Source organism: Colletotrichum orchidophilum, assembly GCF_001831195.1.
Source record: "Colletotrichum orchidophilum strain IMI 309357 chromosome Unknown Scaffold_5.1, whole genome shotgun sequence".
Taxonomy (NCBI): domain Eukaryota; kingdom Fungi; phylum Ascomycota; class Sordariomycetes; order Glomerellales; family Glomerellaceae; genus Colletotrichum; species Colletotrichum orchidophilum.
Genome location: NW_019172961.1, coordinates 371,354 through 387,280, shown reverse-complemented (window position 1 = coordinate 387,280; position 15,927 = coordinate 371,354). Strand labels below are relative to the sequence as shown.

At 56.8% G+C, this 15,927-nt stretch overlaps 6 protein-coding genes across 6 annotated transcripts; 2 read left to right on the top strand and 4 right to left on the bottom strand.

The window, feature by feature from the left end:
• Positions 1-34: 34 nt before the first annotated feature.
• Positions 35-1,741, bottom strand: CORC01_01030 (major facilitator superfamily transporter; the record flags this gene model as incomplete). The annotated part of the gene is made up of 3 exons (XM_022612686.1): positions 35-58; positions 110-538; positions 605-1,741. 3 exons carry the CDS (start codon positions 1,739-1,741, stop codon positions 35-37), a joined length of 1,590 nt encoding a protein of 529 aa, XP_022480847.1.
• Positions 1,742-2,237: 496 nt separating this feature from the next.
• Positions 2,238-2,411, bottom strand: CORC01_01029 (uncharacterized protein; the record flags this gene model as incomplete). The annotated part of the gene is made up of 1 exon (XM_022612685.1): positions 2,238-2,411. A coding segment is annotated over one exon (174 nt), but the record flags the coding sequence as incomplete, so codon positions are not given.
• Positions 2,412-2,739: 328 nt separating this feature from the next.
• On the top strand, positions 2,740-3,027 carry CORC01_01028 (uncharacterized protein; the record flags this gene model as incomplete). Its single annotated transcript, XM_022612684.1, has 1 exon — positions 2,740-3,027. One exon carries the CDS (start codon positions 2,740-2,742, stop codon positions 3,025-3,027), a length of 288 nt encoding a protein of 95 aa, XP_022480845.1.
• A 761-nt stretch (positions 3,028-3,788) lies between these two features.
• CORC01_01027 (amidohydrolase) lies at positions 3,789-5,230 on the top strand (the record flags this gene model as incomplete). The annotated part of the gene is made up of 2 exons (XM_022612683.1): positions 3,789-4,128; positions 4,224-5,230. 2 exons carry the CDS (start codon positions 3,789-3,791, stop codon positions 5,228-5,230), a joined length of 1,347 nt encoding a protein of 448 aa, XP_022480844.1.
• Positions 5,231-5,660: 430 nt separating this feature from the next.
• Positions 5,661-7,307, bottom strand: CORC01_01026 (uncharacterized protein; the record flags this gene model as incomplete). The annotated part of the gene is made up of 1 exon (XM_022612682.1): positions 5,661-7,307. One exon carries the CDS (start codon positions 7,305-7,307, stop codon positions 5,661-5,663), a length of 1,647 nt encoding a protein of 548 aa, XP_022480843.1.
• An 812-nt stretch (positions 7,308-8,119) lies between these two features.
• CORC01_01025 (universal stress protein family) lies at positions 8,120-11,071 on the bottom strand (the record flags this gene model as incomplete). Its single annotated transcript, XM_022612681.1, has 6 exons — positions 8,120-8,809; positions 8,883-9,264; positions 9,959-10,072; positions 10,172-10,248; positions 10,358-10,427; positions 10,521-11,071. The coding sequence occupies 6 exons, from the start codon at positions 11,069-11,071 to the stop codon at positions 8,120-8,122; spliced, it is 1,884 nt and encodes a 627-aa protein (XP_022480842.1).
• Positions 11,072-15,927: the final 4,856 nt, after the last annotated feature.

Here is a 15,927-nt window from a genome sequence, read left to right as displayed (position 1 = left end):
ACCTAGTCATTAGAACCTGGTCGGCTCTCCCTGCTCAAAGGACGTATCGAAACATGAGCTACGCAAGGTTAGTAAATCACCAAACGAGTGATTCCGAAGATAGACTCACATTGGCCTTATCCGTCACATCCTCGAACCCAAGCACCTCACCCTCCCGCTGCATCTCCGCAATCTCCTCCTCCGACTTTCCCTCGAGAATCCTATCGCGCTTCCTGTTCTCCAGCACGTAGATGAACCTCAGGGCCTGGTTCAGGACCAGGTTCAGGATGAACCCGCACAGCATAGCCACGATGCCGCTGTGGTACGCGGGGGCCTCGGTGCTCTTGAAGAACTGCGGGCCGGCAATCTGCCCGACGCAGTAGCACACAAAGACCCAGCCCGAGGCGACGGATCGCTTCGTGCTTCCGGCGATATTGGTCGAGAGCAGGCCGAGGATGACCATGAAGCCGACAGGGTAGGACCCGAGCAGCCAGACGCCGATGAGACGGCCCCATTTGTTGTCCGTGTGGAGTTGGTTGATGAGACAGGTGCCGATGATCTGGTTCAGATGTTAGCGGTATATCATCTTCCGAGGACCCCCAACCCCGGCTGGCTGCAAACGCACCGGTGGGATCATGGCAACCGTGCCAACGTGTAATCTGGAGCTCTTGATCTTGCTGCTCAAAATCCCGGCTCCAAGCTGCGTGACGACCTGGACAGTAGAAAGAGGGAGATTCATCAGCGTGGTATTGAGCGGGCTGAACCCGAGGCCCTGGATAATCAAGGACCCAAAAGCCAACCCGCCCGACGCGATCGCGTTGACAAACGAGATGAGACCGAGGATGATGACGGCCGGGTCCTTGGCCGCCTCAACCACCTGCGCCTTCACAAACGTCCTGCTCCGGCCCGTGCCAGTCTTATTCTCCGCAACCCGCTGCACGGCCACGACCCTCTCCCTCTCCGTCAGCCACGCCACCCCAGCCGGGCCATCGGGCACAAATAGTGTAAAGACGACGCCCCACACTACCGTCATGGCGCCGAGGATGAGGTACACATACTTCCACGGCGACAGCGAGCCGGTAATATGCCCGATACCGTACGCCAGCAGCGTGCCAACGAAGCTCCCGACGCCGAGGAACGACACCCACAGCGCCGAGCGGCCCGCCTGCTCCTGCCGCGTCCACCACATGCCCGTCACGGCGACGAAACCCGGCGAGATGGTCGCCTCCGTGACGCCCAAAAGGAACCGGACCGAAGCCAGCCCCGCAAAGGAGCTGCACGCCGCGGTGGTCATGAGGATCATGCCCCAGAGCACAATGTTGACGCCGAGGAACTTTGCCACGGGGAAGCGCTGCAGGACGGCGACGCCGGGGTACTCGGCGACGAGGTAGCCAAAGTAGAAGATGGAACTCGTCCAGCTGTACTGCTGCCCCACCAGCTTGTTGTCCTTGATGATGCCGTACACGGAGCTGTACCCCAGCGAGGTCTTGTCGATGAACTGGAGGGCGTAGGTGATGCACAGGAAGGGGAGGATGCGCCTGTCCAGCTTGGCCAGGATCGAGCGCGACTCGGCCTCGTCGAGGGGCGCGGAGTTGAGGGCGGAGGCTGCGAGGGCGCCGGTCTCGTCGGTGATGTGGTGCTTGGAGGAGACGGGGTCATCGTCGATGGGGGAGGAGCCGGTGGTGGTGGCGGCGGCGGGGAGGATGTCCGTTGGGACCCGCTTCTCCGGGTCGGAGCCCGGGGTTTCGGTAGTTGCACCCATTGTGTGATTAGGTGTGTTTCTTCTGTCAGAAACTGGGCACTGAGCGAACTCGAGGTTTACCGAATCCCGGGTTCTTGGGTCAACTGTATTTGCTAACAGGACAATCCGTAACAAGAAAGCTCCTCCTCTCCTACGAGTCCTTGGGAGCTTCGACTTCTTTATCAACGTCGAACACGCAGGCTGGAGTTCACTGAACGGTGTGGGTCTTTCTCATCGGAGTCGATCCGACTATCGGCAGTAGCACATCTTCATTGGTCTTATCTCGCTCGGGTGATTTATCCCCCCCAGCCCCCGCCCTCGCTGGCGGCAAATGGGTTGATGAATACGGAATTGGTGATGTCTTGTTGACATTGGTTTTCCATCACGCCCTCGCCGGAGTTGAACATCCGTTGTCCAGGTCGAATTGGCTGGGGTGAGCAGAAAGATTCGCGTCATGGCATGAACTGCAACATGCTTAAACTGACCAACGTCCAGGCTGTGATCCGCTGCCAAAAGATTACCCGACTTGGCAGTGATGTCTTTCTCCCCTCGGAAAACTTGAAGCTGTCTCCATATCCAAGCGCAACCGGCGCGCACTACGGGACCCAAGACAACCGATGTTGTGTTGATATGAGCAAGGGTCCGGACGACGGGTAGATATCTCCTGCGGGGAACAGCCGATCCCCTCCAAGAAGTCGCCGCCTTTACACTCGGCACACAACACCGGCTTGCATAAAGCTGCACAGAGTCCCTAAAGAGGAAGCTCTAAAGACAATAGTGGTGAGCGTCAAAACGGCCAAGCGCCTTGGCAAGCTCGTTGGTGCTGTCAGCCTCATGTCGAGAGACCGCGTGTCTTTTATCTTCATCCTCGCCCAAAATCACTCACATCGGCTGATCAGCAAAGCGCGTCACTCATTCGCATCATCTCACGAATAAAGGTGCGCATCGCAAATCATCGTTCCAACGATTCCGCTCTTGAGTGTGTTTCTAACCACCTCTATCAGACCTTTGCGACGACAATGGCCAAGAAAAAGTCGACACCAGTTGCTTCGCCCGCTGCTGGAGCTCAAGCGGACGAGACGACGCCGCCAACCGCACAGCAGCAGCAGCAGCAGCAAATCGGCAGTGAGCCCGCGGAAACTTCTCCGGTCGAGAGAATACTACTACTCTTCACGCCCCCTCCCTGGGCGCGCCGGCTCATCTTTGTCGCCCTCATCTTTTACATCGCCCCGTTTCTGCTCACCCATTGGATCGAGACGTCGGCGAAGCTCATTAGGATTATACGGACATTGACTGGTCAGAGTTGATTTCAGTTTTGAACAAGTTTTGTGACTGGAGAGACGTGGGGTCGAGTGGTTTTGGGGGCGGGGTTTTGTTGCCTGAGAGCAAATCGTCCAGCTGTGCGGCGAGCCAGATTTTAACCACGAGGAGGCTGTTTTCACGTCGGCGGCAGGGCTTAATTGAATGATCTTACCTGAACACTGGGAAGAAAGTACAACAATGCGCTATTCGGCCATGAAAAGCAGTGCTCTTATCAAACATTTGAGGTCCAAATTCGCCCTTCTTTATCGCGTGTAAACAATCGCGCAACCTTGCGATAGCTTCAAGACGCAGGTCTCACGACATCCTGAACCTGATAGTCAACCGCTACTGCTGATTCATCTGCCCCTGCTGAAAATGAACCCATCACAGAACTCGAATTTGTGCACAAACGACTTTGAACCGAGCAAGCCTCCGCATAACGCGGCGGGTGCGCTAGCCGAAACAGGGAACTGGCATCGCGTGGCCACCCACGGCGTCGGTACAGGAGAGGGAGACCCTTAGATAACCAGCCCGGCCGCTGGTCGGAGAGACGCCGCCCGCCGCGCGGAACCGTCCCATCGTCTTCTCAGACTACCGAACAACCTCCTCTCAACAGCCCTCATCCAATAAGTCTCATTGGAAATACCCAACTTCACCAATCAACTGCACCAGTTCTCACTCCAACCAAACATCACAAACATTCTTCAACTAAAGCCAGTCATCAATTTCAACACCATTTCATTACCCTCTCACAGCAAATCTCAAAATGGACACCATAGAGGACGATTTCGTTCTCATCTCCCACTCAGACACCCACCCCACCATATCTTCCTCGTCATCCTCACCACTGCCGCCTCCCTTCCTCGACGAAATCTCCTCCATCGTCGCAGACCTCGCCGACTCACTATGGCCCGTGAACAAAAAGATACACGATAATCCAGAACTCGGCTTCCGCGAGTTCATCGCCCACGACACCCTCGTCGCCTTCATGCGCACCCAGCCGGGATGGAAAGTCACCCCCTCGGCCTACGGCATGAAGACGGCCTGGGTGGCCATCTGGGACAGCGGGAGAAAGGGACCGGTCGTGTCTTTCAACGCTGAGATGGGTGAGAATCTTCCACCACCTCCTCCTCCTCCCCCCCTCCTCCTCCCGTCACCTATTACACTTGAAGAGCCAAAACAAAAACTAACACGCCCACAGACTGCCTCCCAGGAATCGGCCACGCCTGCGGCCACAACCTAATAGCAACAGCCTCCCTCACAGGCGCCCTCGTAACAGCAACCCTCCTCTCCCGCCACGCCCTCCCCGGCAGCGTCCTCCTCTACGGCACCCCCGCAGAAGAAGGCGGCGGCGGCAAAATCCGCCTCCTCCAAGCCGGCGCCTACGCCTCCGCCGCCCCGGGAGGCCACCCAGCCGACCTCAACCTCATCTCCCACCCGGGCATCGTCCCCGCCACCGCGCTGATGCGCACCTCGGCCTTCGCCTCCCTCACCGCAGAGTTCTTCGGCCGCGAGGCCCACGCCGCGGCGAACCCCTGGCTCGGCATCAACGCCCTCGACGCCCTCGTCGTCGCCTACACGTCCCTCGCCGTCCTCCGCCAGCAGACCCGCCCCGGCGACGTCATCCAGTGCAACATTTCCCACGGCGGCGTCCGCCCCAACATTATCCACGCCTACGCCGCGGGCCACTTTGTCGTGCGCGCCAACACCCAGCCCCGCCTCGCCGAGCTCCTGCGCAAGGTCGAGAAATGCTTCGTGGCCGGCGCCGAAGCCACGGGGGCGACCTACAAAGTGACGCATACGGGCGCGTACATGGATCACGTGCCCAACCGGGTCCTGGGTCGTTCGTACACGCGGTATTTCAACGCGTTGCTTGTCCCCGGCGGCGAAGGAGGCGAGGACGAAGACGGAAGCATCCCGACGGACGAGGATGTCGATGAGATTCGGGGACGGACGATGGCGAGTACGGATCAGGGGGACGTCAGCTACGCGATGCCGAGTCTCAGCGTCGGGTTCGCGATTCCGGCGGGCAAGGGCGGGCAAGGGCCGCATAACCCCGAGTTTGCGGAGGCGGCGGGGACGAGGGTCGCGTTCGAGAGGAGTTTGCGGGTTGGAAAGGGGCTGGCGGGTGTTGCGATTGATGTGTTTACAAAAAAGGGCATGTTGGAGGAGGTAAAGGCGGCTTGGAAGAAGGATATGGGTAGATGATTGGGCTAGGGGCATTTACTCCGCTGTACGATTTCCGAGCCACAGATTTGAATGGAAAGCTTAGATGAGAATGATAGATGAAAGATGTAATCAGCTCAAGGATATCGTGCTCTTGTGATGGTGGACATTCAAATGACTGCCTCTCGCCCAACTACGAGCAATGGCAAAGTCGAAACATCCCACTCAAAGCACCAGAACGGCCTGGTCTACACAATAGATGTCATGATAAATAAATCGTGTTTGTACAAGGTCCTATAACATCCCATAACATCCGTACCGCAGGTATAGTGATAATACACGCCCAAAACTCCCCATCGCAGTGACCACACACCCAATATCAAAACATTTCTCATAGTCTTATCAACACCTGCCTCCCGCCCACTCACTCCCTCATACTTCTGGGTTTCGACACCCTTACGGATGTTGGACACTACATCCTCTTGGCACCCATCTCCTCGACCCCATATTCATCCCAGTCCTCCCGCCCAATCTTTCTCGCAATCCACACCCCCAACCCCGTCACGGCACAGCTCATCAGAAACCACCCCTCAAACCACCAATCCACGAACCGTGGCTCCAGCGCCCCCTCGAGCGCATCCCCGACCGCGCTGCCCATCTCCCGCGGCAAGTTGCTCCGCAGCAGCAGCGCCGCAGAAATCACGTACACGGCCGCAATCTGCCCAATCATGAGCGCCAGGTTCGCCTGCGCCTGGTACAGCAGGCCCGGCATCCATTTCGAAAAGAGGTGGAACGTCTGCAGCACGCTGTTGGCGCTCGCCGCGAGGATGACGCCCGACAATAGAAAACTAATCTGCCGCGCCCAGGCAATCTGGTCCAGTTTGGGATCCCAGTGCCGCGCCAGCAGCCCGAGGAAGCGGTTAATCGGGTCCGAGGAGCTGAAGCTCGACGACGGGTAGTACGTCCTCCGCAGCATCGCCAGCGTCGTCGCCAGGATGCGGTACAGACAGTACAATGAAAAGACATAGTGCGGGACGGCCAACAATTTCCCCATCGTCGTCGCCGCGCGCGCGTCCGCCGCCCGGCGCGAGCGCATAACCCCCAGCGAAGAGTGCAGGTTCGCCTCCATGGTCTCTAGCCCGGTAATCTCCAGCCTCAGCGCCCGCATCTCGGCCTCGTCGCCGCCGCCCATGCCGCGCACGGCGCCGAGCATCTTGCCCATGAACCCGCCGCCACCGCCACCGGAGCTCGACGATCCGCCAGACTGCGCCGCGGCCGCCTTGCGCTCCAGCGCCTGCAGACGGTGTCGTTTCGTCAGGAGCATCTCGTTGGTGGCGTCCAGCCCGGCCTCCTTCCTCGACACGTCAGCCTCTGTGACGGGCCTCTTCCTCCTCTCCGACGCCGCGCCGAGCGTGTGCCAGGGACTCGACACGGCCGCGAAACCGCTGAGCATCGCCATCAGCGAGATACCAATAACGCCGATCCTCTCGAGACACGCGCGCAGAATCCCCCCGCCGGCGGTGGCTGTCTTGTCCAGGCCGACGAAGCTCCCCAGGCTCCAAAAGGCAAACAGCCAGCCAGAAAACACGAGCATCTGCACGCCCCAAGCGAACCTCGGAATCCTGCCTTTCTTGCTCCTCTGAAACTTCCACCCGGCACCAGAGACCACGCTCTGGATCTCCAAAAAGGGTATGACGCCCACCAGCAGCACGAGGAGCGTGGGCACGGTAAAGCGCAACCCCACCTCCTTCGCCCTGTTGCTCACCAAATCCGAAATCTCGCTCAATATCAACTCGCCCAGCACCGTGGCCAGCGCAATCGTGACGGAAAAGACAGCGGCCGCGATTCGCCTCCTGGCGCTCTTCTGTCCGTGTTCGGCGTGGGCCTGCCGCAGGCTGGGCGGGGCGTGCGACGGCAGGTAGTGGTCCTCGCCATCGTGGGCGTCGTGGACCCTGGCGAGCTTCGGGAATATCGTCTGGCTCGCAAAGGCAGCGACGGCGGCAAAGGTAAGAATAAAGGGCAGCAGCGAGAGTAGCAGGCCAATCGTCGACGGGGCGTTGGGGTCTACGGCGGCGCAAGCGGACTCGTCGCAGGACGAGCTGGACCAGAACCAGGGCATCTGGGGCGGCTTGGTGGTGGGGCGTTTGCGCGCGAGGCAAAGGACATGTGCGATGTGTAGCTGAGTAGAGCAAGATTCATCCTACGTCTCTCGTGTGTTGACAGGATGAACAGTTTCAAAAAGGTTTCCTTAGCGAGGAATCAGCAAGGCTGTCTCCGACATTATTTGGTATGCGTTGGTTGGCTTCGGACAACCGTTACAGTGTGACGGGCTGTAACGAGAAAGAGACGTTCGTAACCTTTGTGTCGGAGCTGGCCTCAGCCACATGTCAACCTGGCCTCAGCTCTGAGCTCCGGCCACGTTTTTAAGCTTCAGCCACATACCAATGCGCCACATATTGCACCTCTCTACGTTGGGACCGGTCTACCGTTTCGCCCAGCTAGCTGTGTTACTGTTAATTAGGTGCTCGTCCGCCCTCGTGGACAGCCCCGCAAGACGCGACGCAGCGGCCAATGGACAACAGGCAAAGACTCACCCAACAGCTCACTCGACAACACTGATACATCGGTACACGCCTTGATTCCCCGAGCACTAGAAGCTACCTTAGTGACGCAGTACAATATCGACCAACTTTATCATTTCAGTCTTTAATGGGTATCAATCCATGGGCTCCATGCAGAGGAGGGGTTTTAACAACTATGCCGCATGCCTGGACAAACGTCCCTTGACTTCGTCTCCTTCCACACCTCAAGCATGGGAAATATCGTTCCGATAAATTAAACATGCCCACGCTGTCGACCAAACGCCCTCTAAAACCACCTATGCTTATTCATGAACCCTGCCTCTCCATTCGAAATCCTGGTGCTGCTGCATCAGCTGTTGCTGCTGTGTCGCGACGCTTTCGACTCCTCGTCTTCGTCATCATCTACCCCACTGGCACTAGAGTCCAGACTCGACTTTCTTTGCTTGAGGGCTGCCGCCTCATTGGCCTCCATCTTATGAAGTTTGTCCATTTGCGATGAGTTGATGAGCTGGTCGCCAGAAAATGTCTCAAATTCGTCCTCGTCGTCTTCATCCTCCTCCTCGCTATCGCCGGCGGTACTGGGCGGCGCGGACGACCTGCCGGGGCCCGCGCTACTCATTTGCGAGAGGTTGGACGGCAATGACTGGGGTCTCGGGTGCAATAGGGTGTTCAGGTCGACTGGCTTGATGGTCGGGTCAAATGCCGCTGGTAGTCCTAGCGCTTTGGCGACCTGATGGGCCTCTTCGTCCGCTGTGTTATGCACTTCCACTTCGTACATGCTGCTTCTCTCGCTATCGGCCTCGTGCTTTCCGCCTGTCGCTGACAGCATCCTGACATACGTTTGCCGTTCCGTGTCGTTCTTTCTCTTATTCTTCTTTTTCTCCCGCTTCTCCGTCGGGCGGACGACGACGACAGGAACAGGCGAGTACTGCAAACAATACTTGGAAAAAGAATTGCGCGTATTGACTAGACCTTGGAGGCCGCCGAGAGACCTGCCTCTCGTGCCAACAATGAGCATTGCAGGTTGGTGGATTTGAATCTGAAAGATGCCAAAGGTTAGCGCCTATTCCACCACCACTTGGCAAGAGGGGCCGCTCCACGACTCTACTCACCAGTCGCTGGAATGTCGCGTGAAGCTTTCCGCTCGCGTACTCCAGCACGATACTGATGGCCCGGTTGAGACCGTTGCGCTTCAGGATGCCATCCATGACCTTCTTCGCCTCTTCCTGGTATATCTTATTGGTTTCGGCGGCTCGTAGTTCCTTTTCAATCACACGCACACAGACAACCTCGTCTCCATCGTCGACCAGCTCATCGAGCAGCCACTGCAACGCATAGTCGGAATAAGCATGCTCGTCGACGCCGACCATGAAGGTCCGCGATCGTCGTTGCGCCTGATACCCTCGGTGTCGGACATTTAACGTGAGCGAGAGCGTATTGTTCTTAGTTGCCTCGCCCAGCGGTAGGTTATCGAATGCGACATGTGACTGGAATCTGTCAGGCACAGAGGGTTGAGTTAGTGTCGCCATTAGGTATCTTAACGTAGTTTGGGGCAATTGGTTAACAAAAAGGCGCAAAGGGGTTGGTGAGACGGTTTGTGGTAAGAAAACTTTCGAGTTGAGAAATGGAGAGTGAGAAAGCGACGAGACCGCTGGTCAGAGTCAAGAAGGGGGAAGCCGAAGGGGAGGTTGTGGTTTGGTAAGAGGCAACCGGGATATAGGAAAAGGACTGGGCGGAAATGCGACAATGACAGCTGCTCCTCTCCTCTGCGGGGGACGTCACGGTCGCTCCAGGCTAAGGGTGGCTGTGGAGGATAAGTCGATGAGCGCCGACCTCCTCCCCTTTGTGAACCCGAGAGCACCTTAAAGAAAGAGGCACAGGCAGGTGCATGCAGTGGGGTAGCGGGGCAACGATGAGCGACCCTGGCGAATAATAGCGACCAGTGCTGCGTCATCCGGAACCGGTAAGGTTGCTGTCGTGTGATGTCCCGATGGAAAAATTGCAACCTGGCGAGCATGCGACACGAGGACAGAGTAAACACCAGCGTTCGTCATAGCTGCCAGGGGACTCTCTCTCCAAGTTCGTCTGACCACTAAATTGAAGTACTCAGGGGATGCCTGTTGGCGAAAGTAGGGGTCCATCGCAGTGACGCCGGCGGCATTGTTCGGAAACTGGAAGAATGGGGAACCGTAACAGACCGAGGCCGCTGCTGGCCGAGTGGCCCGACCCCGCCATCCCGATCCTGACGCTGCAGTCGGCGCCCGGAGAGGGCTGTCTGAGCAGCGACGGCAACTCCTGCATCCTAGGCGCAGACTATCTCTGGGGCGGAAGCTGAGAACTGAAGCGGGTACCAAGACGGCCGCGGCCGACGAATAGTCAATCCACGGTAGAGCAAAATGACCAGATCTGCGGCATTGCTGCAGAGAAGGTGGCCGTGGGATTGACGTCTTGGTCCGAGGCTTCCGGGCTAGTGGAGGGCTGCAGAATCGACGCATGTAAGGTGAAACCAACGACAGCATATAAATAAGAGTGATCCCCGAAGCCACACTGCAGCTCATCTGGCAGCTTCTGCCAGTGACGTACTTACATCGGTTTGGCGTAGATGCGACAACTCCACGATCTCACACGCATCGAACAGAAAGGCCCCATGACCAAACCTGCCACTTGTGGAAAGCACCTATGGCAAAATGACACAATGTAGGAAAAGAAAATGACAACCAAAAGACAGGAAGGGGACGTAGTGCGCCTACCTTTCGGGGGGAGGCGACGAGGCCCTGATACGCTCCTTGTCCGTCTTCTTCTGGTTGCCCTGAGGCAGCGACGGGTTCCGTAGCGGCGCAAAGCTCAACGACGCTGTCGATGACCCTCTTGGCCTTCCTCCATATGATTCGGTCCGTGACGATTCAGCAGAAAAGCTCCCTGTTGCGCTGTCGAGGGGGGAGGGGCTTGCGTAGCTCGAAAGCGTCGTCGCTCGGCTCAATGGCTCTGCATCGTTGGCCTTGATCTCGTCATCCTTCCTCTGCGACTCGATGGAGAAGTAGTCCGATTTTGTCTGGTCGGTGGGCTGCACTGGGGTCCCGGGCGAGATGTCGGAATCGGGGCTTTGGACGCTGAGCATAGAGCGAGGGCTGGGCCCAGTCATGGTGTGCCGACGTTCTGTTGCCGTCTTTGGCTCCCACTGAAGGTCTGGAAAGGACAGTTTCGGTGACGATGGTGAAGAGCTGCCCTTGCTGTTCTTTTTTTTCTTCTTGGTGCTCTGCGGAAGCAAGAATACACTACGCCAATTTTCTGATGGCCTCATTGAAGGCGTTACGGCTGTTGTGGAATCGATGTCAGCATGAGTGCAGCGGCAAAGCAATCGTTCCAGCGGAATTCGGGATCAGGCAGATGGACTGGGTTGAAAGAGGTCGCTCAACGACCCAAATGGGTCATGCGACGAGCTTGTCTTAAGAGGGACTGAAAAGCAAAGTGTACAAGAGGTGGGTGGCTGATGGTGGACTGACCACACCGTCTGAAAATGGAAAGGGGCGGCGTATGTCGACTGAAGGTTGTAGCTCGAACGGCGACTGTCAGGTCAAAGTGTCTCGTTATCGGATAATGCCTGAAAAAGTTGGCAGGTGTTAAGAGGATAGGAGGCGAGTTGCGAGTGAGGGCGACCGTATGGACGGAAATCGGAGGAGTTTTTGTTCTCGACAGGATTTAGTCCTTGGTACGTGTAATGCTTAGTTGAGTGTTGAGTTTACGTGGTTCTTCTTTGGTCGTTGCTAAAAGCAGGAGAGGAATTGGGAATAAAGTCTATTTCGACATGAGGAATATGGCCAGCAATGCCAACGAGGCAATGTTCGCAGGCGCAAGCGGCGGCCTTTAGAGAGACAGAGCTCTCTCTCTTATGGCGAGCGGCACAGCGTAGGAGGCGGTTCCGCCAAGACCTGTGGGGCTTCACAAGGCACAGGAAAGCGCGAGGATGGTGTTGTTGTTGGATGGGAAGCCGGAGAACGGGGTGTGGCGTAGCGCGGCGGCGCGAGTCGAGGGTCAAGAGTCTAAGTGATGACAGACCGTGTCGGTGAGCAGGTGATGTTGTTAGTCGATCCGGATGATAGCTGCTGCTGGTGTCGCACAGGTGTGTGGGAACTGGGGTGGGAGGCGGCCGGGGCGATAGAGCTGAGAGCTTGGCTGGCGGGTGGCAGAAGTGCAGCGGACACCGACGGAGAACTTGGCCTCGGTCTTTGAACACGACTGGCTGGAGGTGAATGGAAGGTAAGGTAAGGTATCGGTAAGAAGTTGAGGCCCGTTGCGATCCAGGCGGTTGGATGCGGTGGATGCGGAATGGACAAAGTATATCCGTGAGACCGGCGGCGTGGAATGGGCAGAGAATGAGACAATCTAGCTGGAAAAGAAGCTCAGGAATGGGGTAAAAAAAGTTTGGGGCCCAGGGCATGCGTCGGTTGTGACGAAGACACCAGCAGTCTATGAGGTACTCTGTATTCGTACAGAAACTCAGAGAGTAGACAGGCTGGAGGTTGCGGAGGGCTGGACTGGTCTAAGTACGGCCTGGATGCTTGAGCTTTTCGTGTTTGCTCTGTTCTGTGCTCCTCCTCCTGGACCAGCTCTAGAGCTTGTGCAAATTCTCGAGAGGGTGACGCACAGCTCCAGCAAGACTTTGGAGGGGAGGAGAGCAGCAACGGGCACCAAAACAGGGGTTAGTAACGGTTGATACCCTGGTCGGCCAGGGTCGTCTCGGCTGGGGTGTCTTTGCGGTGGATGGACCACGCACAGAGGCCACTCGACTTTGACTATCCTCTCACACCCACTCTGGATGAGAGGGAGGTGAGGATTCAGGACGGGAGGGTGGAGGAGTGGAGTAGAGGGCTCGGGAAGCTGGTGCAATGCGGTGTAGCAGGCGAGAGCAGGGTTGGGGACTTGGAGTTTGTTTGATGCCGTCGTGTCCAGGCTTAGAGTACGCGCCAACACTAGAGTTGAGACTTGCGCGTGCACGGAGATGTGCCGGTGGGTTATGTACCTTACTCCTCCTGATCTGTCATTCAATGACATTCTCTCACTCCCTTCCTTTCTTTGGACATATTTCTGACAGCATGAGGTAAATCTGATCTGACCAAGGTACAACTTAAAGAGCCGATAGATACATACAAGTTATGTACTCCCGGTACATCAGATAATTGGGAAAGAAGTGTGAGAGAAATGTGCCTTCCTGGGCACACCCATCTCTCTCAGCTGAACCTTCCTCAGAAAAGGAGAGGGCAGCAGGAGCTAGGCACCTGGGCCATCCACAGGCACCAGCTGCACCTGCTGCATTCGCCGCACCTGATATCGACTCGATGGGCTGCAGCTTCCATCCATCTTGGAAGGAACCCCCGGTACGGATACCTCTTGGTCCTTCCAGTTGCCAGGTTCCCCAGGCTGAGATTGGGAAAGTGCAAAAGTGCATGCCTTTCCTCCATTCGCATGCCTTAGTAATCCATCTTGGATCGTGTTTCCCTTCAACCCGTCTTCCCTCGCGTCCCGACGACAACACCTCCCGCTTCGACATCAGACAGCGAAATTCACATCCCCCGGCCAGGCCGCAAGATACGGCAGTTTTACGACCACGGCCTCCGAGACTCCCATCACCTCCAGCAGCACCGGACCTAAAATAACCCTGGGAACACAAGTTACACCACCCCAATCTCGCCAAGACCGCCCCAAATACCGAGCCCAATCACGCTCTCTGCTCTACGGCGTCTCCAATGCCTGAGCTGACTCTAATTACACATCAAGACATCCAGCTTTACCTTCAAGCTTCTCGGGTCCCGTTTCCAAGCACCCGCCCTAGTGCCCATCCCTGCTGGCCGTCTTGACTCTTCCCAAGGCAGGCCACTACGGCTTACTTTGTACAGTAGTCCTTCTCCACCAGATGCTCCCCGTCGACACAAATCAACCGTGGCATCCAAGAATCTAGGAGTCCCACCAACGTGGATGGCCAGGCGATAGCTGAAGGAAATGCGCCAAGCTGGTTAACGCTTCTGGCGGGTCTTCCTAAGGATATCTCATCATCCCCGAACAGAACCAGTGCCATTCAACCAGTTCGGATTGCAGATACCCAGGCGCATGTGGGTTGGTTCGCACCAAGCACCGGAACCAAGAAGCATGAGCTTCCTCATCGCAGCCGATGCACTCTCACGTCTGCCCAGCCAGCCTCCGTGTGCTAAGACTGTAGTCTTCGCCGCCTTCACGCGACTCTTTGCAACTTCACCCCTCCCTCCCGCGCCCCTCGTCCACTCGTCCACCTCCAACAAGCTCTTGGCAAACCACTAAAACACATCGGCCAATCTTTCCCGATCCCTAGGAAGAGGGAGAAGACAAAGTAATAATCTGAACGAGCGTTCGAGTCGGTGTGCGCGCGCCGCCCGAAGCTCCTTTCTCTCCTCCGAACCTTGCTTTTTCTCATTTCTTCTCGTTAATGAGTCGACATGCTTCGTCTATGGGCCCCGGTCCGCAACTTTACAACAATTCGACCCATTCAGTCCACACTTTGTGCCCAACGCCAAGCGTGAGCCAAGCCAACCGTATCTCTCTGCCTTCTTTTCGCTACCCTTTCGTCTTTTCCAAGTTTGCAGGATACTCAGTCCGAAGCCTGGCTTAGTCCCGTATTGGAGATGGGGACAGCGGCTCATTCCCGCAACCCCTCTTTCGGCGCACAAATCTCTTGGCCAGGAGGCTGGAGCCCAGGACCCATCAATGTCGCAGGAAGCCGTCTTGGTCACAGGGGTACAATTTGAGGGGTCGGCTAGACCACACTCACGCTGCAGACGAGACAACGACGCAGCCCTGGGAAGTAATAAAATAGAGAACAAAAAGGGGATGCGCTTCCAAGACACCAAGCCGGCAGGCACAAGCGGTCGGGAAAAGAGGGAGCCCATGCCAAGAGGCCCAATATGAGACGAAGACAACGTCCACTCTTTGCCTTTCCACGCCATTCGGCAACCATCGCATGCTACAATGATGCCATTCGCAGCCTATTGGTCAGCCCAGAGCTCCGTCCCGTCCTTCCGACGTTGCTTTTGCCTTGGATAACCTCTTCGCCCTTGCTGATGTACCACCTCTCACCGACACGGTTCCCGCAAAAAAAAAAAAAAAAAGCACTCGCCATATGCATCCTGCAGTCTCACCGAAACAGAGGTGCAAGGTTATCTATCTGGAGCGAGCTGACGGACCAGCCAAATCACTCATTTGAGCCACGAGGCAAGCGGGGCAGAGCGTTTGCCTGCCATCTATCAAATCTCAGCTTGTCGATGTTAGCCTGCTCCCGCTGCCGTCGCCGTCGATCAACGGAGGGAGCAACGGGAATTTCCGAAAGATAACAGCTTTCCACGAGCTCGCCATAGGCAAGTCGATGTCATGGACTCCCGATGCGCCCCGACATCCTGCACTGTCGCATGGTGATAATGGTCTGTGGCCTGCAGTGGATGCATTGCGAGGTCTGACAGAGTCGCTTGCCTGCGGCAAATGCCAACAACTTGCGGCACGCATGTCGCAATCAACCATCTCGTCCAGCGCGGCTTCCTCCTTGCCTCGTGCAGCATCCCTATCTGACGTTCAGCCGACACCAACCAGGAAGAGCGCCTCATGCCGGCCAAGCCCAGCGTGCTGGCAACCTCATCGCAGAAACCCACGCAGAATTCCACGATTGCTTGCGTAAGTTCGAACGTAACAATACGTACTGACCGACCTGCATGCCGATCGGCCTGCAATAGCCGAGCTCCAGACGTACATCTTCCATATTCTCATGCCCGTTTGTCCCAGCATCTCAGCCACCGGTCCGGAGGCTGCTGCAAGACGGTCCAAAAAGGCGACGTCAAGCGCGACTCGTGATCCTCTCTATTCGTCCCTCTGAACTCACACCAGTACGACCCCAACAGTTATTGGCAACCCTAAGACAACCAGCATCATGCACACACATACGCACAAGCACGCATATAGGGCAAAGACTGACTCGCAGAGGACTCAGCCAAGACACAAGAGCACGAGTTTAGGGCAGCTAGGGAAAATAACGTGAGACACCGTCCAACATTAAACGTCTAGCTTCTGGTAGGTGGCACTTGGTAGGATACCGGTGCGGGCCACTAGGAAAACGGGAATAAAGCTCCAGTTTCCTTGCGG